This window comes from Nicotiana sylvestris, chromosome 3 (genome assembly GCF_000393655.2).
Source record: "Nicotiana sylvestris chromosome 3, ASM39365v2, whole genome shotgun sequence".
NCBI classification, from domain to species: domain Eukaryota; kingdom Viridiplantae; phylum Streptophyta; class Magnoliopsida; order Solanales; family Solanaceae; genus Nicotiana; species Nicotiana sylvestris.
In genome coordinates this window covers 91,499,788-91,505,764 of record NC_091059.1, presented here as the reverse complement: position 1 = coordinate 91,505,764, position 5,977 = coordinate 91,499,788, and the positions used below count along the sequence as shown (strand labels likewise).

Sequence of the window (5,977 nt, the reverse complement as noted above, 5' to 3'; positions counted from 1 at the left end):
GTTGTTACAGACAAAAGGTGGAGACAAGCCATGAAGGAGGAAATCAATTCAATAGAGAAGAACAATACTTGGGAGTTAACAACTCTTCCCAAGGGTCATCGAGCAATTTGAGTGAAATGGGTATACAAGACAAAGAAGAATGTTGATGGAGATGTGTAGAGATACAAGGTACAACCTGTGGATAAAGGCTACAAGCAAAGGCAAGGCATTGACTATGAAAAGGTCTATGCACATGTTGCCCGCATGAAGACGATTCGTTTGCTAATCTCTTTGGTGGCGCAAATCAAGTGGAAGATCCATCAACTAGATGTCAAGTCAGCCTTCTTGAATGGCTATCTTGAAGAAGAAGTCTATGTTGAACAACCTTTGGGCTCCGTGGTCAAAAACCATGAAGATAAAGTGCTGAAGTTGAACAAAACTTTATATGGATTGAAGCAAGCCCCACAAGCATGGAATAGTTTCATCGACAAGTATTTTCAACACAATGGGTTTACTCGTTGTCTACATGAATATGCTCTTTATCTTAAAGTTCAAACTAATGGAGATATCTTGGTTGTTTGTCATTATGTTGATGATCTTATTTTTACGGGTAATAACCCAAGCTTGTTTGAAGCTTTCAAGAAAGATATGTCCCGTGAGTTCGAGATAACAGACGTAGGGCTCATGTCATACTACCTGGGCCTAGAAATGAAGCACATTGGAAGATGGAATTTTTATCACTCAAGAAAGCTATACAAAAGAGATATTGAAGAAGTTCAACATACTCAATTGCAACCCCGTGAACACACCGATGGAGAGTGGGACAAAATTGTCTAAGGTTGATGAAGGATAAAAAGTGGATCCCACATTTTTCAAAAGTCTTGTGGGAAGTTTGAGGCACTTGACTTGTACCAGGCCAGATATACTCTTTGTAATTGGAGTAGTAAGTCGCTTCATGGAAGCTCCTAGCTCCACTCATTATAAGGTCGCTAGAAGAATTCTTCGTTACCTAAAAGGTACGATTGACTTTAGGCTATTTTATTCTTCTTCTAGTGATTTCAACCTTATGGGATTTTGTGATAGTAATTATGCGGGAGATATTGATGATAGAAAAGGCACAACTCTTTTGTGTTTTTCTTGAGTGATTCTGTTATTTCTTAGAGTTCAAAGAAATAGTCCATAGTTTCTCTCTCGACTTGTGAAGCTGAATATGTAGCAACAATATCTTGTATGTGTCATGCTATTTGGCTAAAAAGATTATTGAATGAGTTCAATTTGCCACAAACTGAAGCTACAGAGATTTGCATTGACAACAAATCCACACAAGCACTTTACAAGAATCCGATATATCATGATCGAAGCAAGCATATAGATACAAGGTATCACTTCATCAGAGAATGCATTGTCAAGAAGGAAGTCGAGCTCAAATATGTGAAGTCTCATGATCAGACTGCAGATATCTTCACAAAGCCTCTCAGGTTTGAAGATTTTCAGCGGTTGAGATCAAGATTTGGAATGACCAAGAAAATTCAAAATTAAGGGGGAGATTTGTGGGACCCATAAAAAAGGAAACAAAGAAAACTATGAAAAAGTTGCAGAAGTCAAATTGGGTGGCTGAACAAATTTTCCAAGTTGGGCGGCTGGAAAAAGTTGCCAAATTGCAACAAGTCACAAAACGTGGCAATTTGCACTGCAAATTGCAAAGAATAAACCATTCTAATTTTATATAAATAGAAGGCTCCATTTCTCTTTTGAAGTACACCAAAATAAGAGAGAAACCATAGAAGTTAAAGAGAGTAATCCACAGATTGTAGTTTGTAAGATAAATAGTGAGTGTGAGTAATACTGTAGTGGGGTGTTTAAAATAAAGAGTATTATTTCTTTCGAAGTTGTAGTATTCTCTTGACATTACTAAATTGTAATATTATAGTGGTAATATTACTCTGCTCGGGTATTGTATTTTACCTCGTTAAAAGAGTTGGTGTCGTTGTTACTCTCTTCTGTTATTATTATTTGTCGTGGATATTATTCTTGGGTGGCATTATAATTTTTCCCAACAAACTATGCCTATAGCACTCAGAAGGTCACTCAACTAGATTTCTCAAACTTTTTATTACCAAATATCTATTTTACCCTCTAAATTATCAACTTTTGTCTTCTTTTTATTTTTATTTTTAACTTTTTATTATGATTTTTTCATTTAAATTTATATTATGGACTTACTATCAAATAAGTAAATTTTACTTATAAACTAAAAATATAAAATAGTATTTAAGCATATATAATGTGGAATAATTGAACACTGAGCATAGTAAAAAACAACAACAACATCCCAGTATAATCCTAGAAGTGAGGTCTGGGGAGGGTAGTATGTACGCAGACTAACCCCTACCCCGAGGGGCAGAGAGGTTGTTTCCAGGAGACCCTCAGCTCAAGAAAGCACCAAGTGACGATATATTAGTACTATTGATAGACTCATAATATAATAACATAAAATACATAACATACATAAAAGAAATTAAAATAGCAAAATAACAGCCATATAAGAGAATATAGGAAATACGAGAGAGATGGAAGGTAAACTAATATCCAGCGTATAAAGCCCTGCATCAGTAGCTAACCAGTAGTATCCTAAGCCTAACTCCTAACGGGCTAGTCTCACTCTAGTGCGTTGTAGAAATATTCACAACTTTCCCCTAACCTTCAACCTTAATGTTCGACCTCTACAATTCCCTGTCTAGGGCCATGTCCTCAGTAATCCTAAGTAGCGCCATGTCCTGCTTGATCACCTCTCCCCAATAATTCTTAGGTCTCCCTCTACCTCTCCTCGTACCCACCACCGCCAATCGCTCACACCTCCTCACAGGTGCATCAGTGCACCTCCTCTAAATGTGCCCGAACCATCTGAGTCATGCTTCCCGCATCTTGTCCTCTATTGGGGCCACACCCACCCTCTCTCGAATATCTTCATTCCTAATCTTATCCATCCTTGTATGCCCGCACATCTGCCTCAACATCCTCATCTCTTATACTTGCATCTTCTCGATGTGTAGGTTCTTAACCGGCCAACACTCGGTACCATACAACATGGCAGGTCTAACTACTGCTCTATAAAACTTACCTTTTAGTAATGGTGGCACTTTCTTGTCACACAGGACTCCCGTCGCTAACTTCCACTTCATCCACCCCACCCCTATACGGTGTGTGACATCCTCTTCGATCTCCCCGGTCCCCTGAATAACTGACCCAAGGTACTTGAAACTACCCCTCTTAGGTATGACTTGAGATTCAAGCCTCACTTCTACTCCCTCGTCCGTCGCCACGTCCCCAAATTTGCACTCGAGGTATTCCGTCTTCGTCCTGCTCAATCTGAACCCTTTAGACTCAAGGGTCTGTCTCCAAACCTCTAGCCTCTCATTGACGCCGAGTCGTGTCTCGTCAATTAGGACTATGTCATCAGCAAATAGCATGCACCATGGCACCTCCCCTTGAATATTATGCGTTATGGCATCCATCACTAGGGCAAATAGGAAAGGGCTAAACGCCGACACTTGGTGCCACCCTGCAACAACCAAAAAATGCTTGGAGTTGCCTCCTACTGTCCTAACCCGAGTCTTAGCTCCATCATACATGTCTTTAATCACCCTAATATATGCAACCGGGACCCCTTTAGCCTCTAAGCAGCTCCATAAGACCTTCCTAGGTACCCTGTCGTACGCTTTCTCTAGATCGATAAACACCATGTGAAGATCCTTTTTCTTATCCCTGTATTGTTCCATCATCCTCCTAATAAGGTGGATAGCTTCTGTGGTAGATCGCCCGGGCATGAACCCGAACTGGTTATCTGAAATAGACACCGTCCTTCGCACTCCCATTTCAACCACTCTCTCCCAGACTTTCATGGTATGACTCAGTAATTTGATACCCCTATAGTTGTTACAGCTCTGGATATCACCTTTGTTCTTATACAACAGAACCATTGTACTCCACCTCCACTCTTCAGACATCCTATTAGTCTTGAATATAACATTAAACAACCCAGTAAGCCATTCCAAGCCTGCTCTACCCACACCTCTCCAAAGTTCAATCGGAATTCGTCTGGCCCGGTAGCTCTGCCCCTCCTCATCTTACGCATTGCCTCCATGACCTCATCGACCTCAATGTCCTACAATAAGTTAATTCATGGGGGTTGTCCGCATTCCTCAATTCACCTAGTGTAATATCCTGATTTCCTTCTTCATTTAGAAGTCTATGAAAGTAGGACTGCCATCTCCTCTTAATCTGGTCCTCCCCCGTCAAAACTTTGTTGTCATCATCTTTTATGCACCTCACTTGGTCTAGATCCCGAGCCGCCCTCTCTCTCACCTTAGCGAGTCGGAATAACTTCTTCTCCCCGCCTTTGTTCCCTAGTTCCTCATACAAACGAGCAAAAGCTGTTGCCTTAGCCTCCGTTACTGCCATCTTTGCCTCCTTCCTAGCAACCATATATCTCTCTCTGTTCACTGTCTTCTCTTCCTCGCCAGTGCTCCCTACTAGTCGCAGGTAAGCCGCCTTCTTCGCTTCCACTTTACCTTGGACACCGGCATTCCACCACCAGTCTTTTTTGTGGCCACAGGTGCGTCCAGAAGATATACCTAACACCTCTATCGCCGCCTTCCTTATGTTGTTTGCCGTCGTCGACCACATAGTGTTTGCGTCCCCACTACTTCTCCAAGCTCCCATTGCCGATAACCTTCCTGCCAACTCCTGAGCTTTATCCTCAGTCAAGGCGCCCCACCTAATCCTCGGTTGGCCTCGTACTGGACTCTTCTTCCTCTTTATCGTAATACCAATGTCCATCACCAAAAGCCTATGTTGCGTTGCAAGGGTCTCACCTGGGATATAACTTTGCAATCCTCGCACCACCTTCTGTCGCATCTCCGGAGGAGGAGATAGTCAATCTGAGTCTTCGCCGCCGAACTTTGGTAAGTAACCAAATGCTCCTCCCACTTCGGAAAACTTGAGTTTGCAATCACTAGATCGAATGCCTTGGCAAAGTCCAACAGCAAAGTGCCCCCTCCGTTCCGTTCCCCAAAACCAAAGCTGCCATGCACCTCAGTATAACCACCTGCGGATGACCCAATATGACCATTGAAATCTCCTCCTATAAATAACCTCTCGGAAGGTGGAATGCTACGAACGATGTCATCCAACCCCTCCCAAAAGCGCCTTTTAATCTCCTCATCCAAGCCAACTTGCGGCGCGTACGCGCTAACGACATTTAAAGTACACTCACCCACCACCAATTTAATAGCCATTAGTCTATCATTCACCCTCCTGACCTCAACCACCGACTCTCTAAGATGGCTATCAACCAGGATACCCACTCCATTCTTACCCCTGTGGACTCCAGAGTAACACAACTTATACCCATCCGCGTTTCTCGCCCTCGATCCAACCCACCTAGTCTCCTGGACAAACGCTATATTAATCTTCCTCTTCTGGAGGATCTTTGCCAACTCTATGGACTTACTCGTTAGCGAACCTATGTTCCATGACCCGATTCTCAACCTATAGGCTCCCTTGCCCCTTCTACCTCCCCTGCCTCCCATCCCACACCCTGACCCTAGCCCCACACTCTGCCCCACACGAGGACATGCCCTTAATATACCACCCCAGACTGCAACCACTTACCCCTACTGCCAATCTAAAGAGGGCTCGCTAGTGCCCAACGACCATCGAATCAAACTAGAAGGAAACAAGTCACTACAAGTACACTTGTAGAATGATTGAACTATTGTGAACTAAAGGGACAACAATTTAGCTAAACACCAAAAGGGAAACCATAGAAAGGGAGGTACCAACTCCCGAGAACCAAACCTGTGTTGACTGGCTGTACTTGGTGTAGTTATACGCTCACGCACCGCTTCCCACCGCCCTTTGATGACGCTCGCTCAGATTGCTCTCCTTTGCTAGTGCTTGTGCGCCCAACATGTCTTCGACAAGTTCGCGAACTTCC

General features: G+C 43.0%; 1 protein-coding gene across 1 annotated transcript; it reads right to left on the bottom strand.

The window, feature by feature from the left end:
* Positions 1–4,101: 4,101 nt before the first annotated feature.
* Positions 4,102–5,570, bottom strand: LOC138887670 (uncharacterized). The gene is made up of 2 exons (XM_070169446.1): positions 4,969–5,570; positions 4,102–4,828 (listed from the first exon to the last, which is right to left on the bottom strand). Exons 1-2 carry the CDS (start codon positions 5,568–5,570, stop codon positions 4,102–4,104), a joined length of 1,329 nt encoding a protein of 442 aa, XP_070025547.1.
* Positions 5,571–5,977: the final 407 nt, after the last annotated feature.

Bases quoted from the DNA above. Each gene is read 5' to 3' on its own strand.
- LOC138887670 (XM_070169446.1), bottom strand. From the start codon at position 5,570: ATGGGAGGCAGGGGAGGTAGAAGGGGCAAGGGAGCCTATAGGTTGAGA. The intron at 4,829-4,968 runs GTGGGAGGAGCA...AACGCAACATAG, and splicing joins GCAAACTCAAGTTTTCCGAA to GCTTTTGGTGATGGACATTG.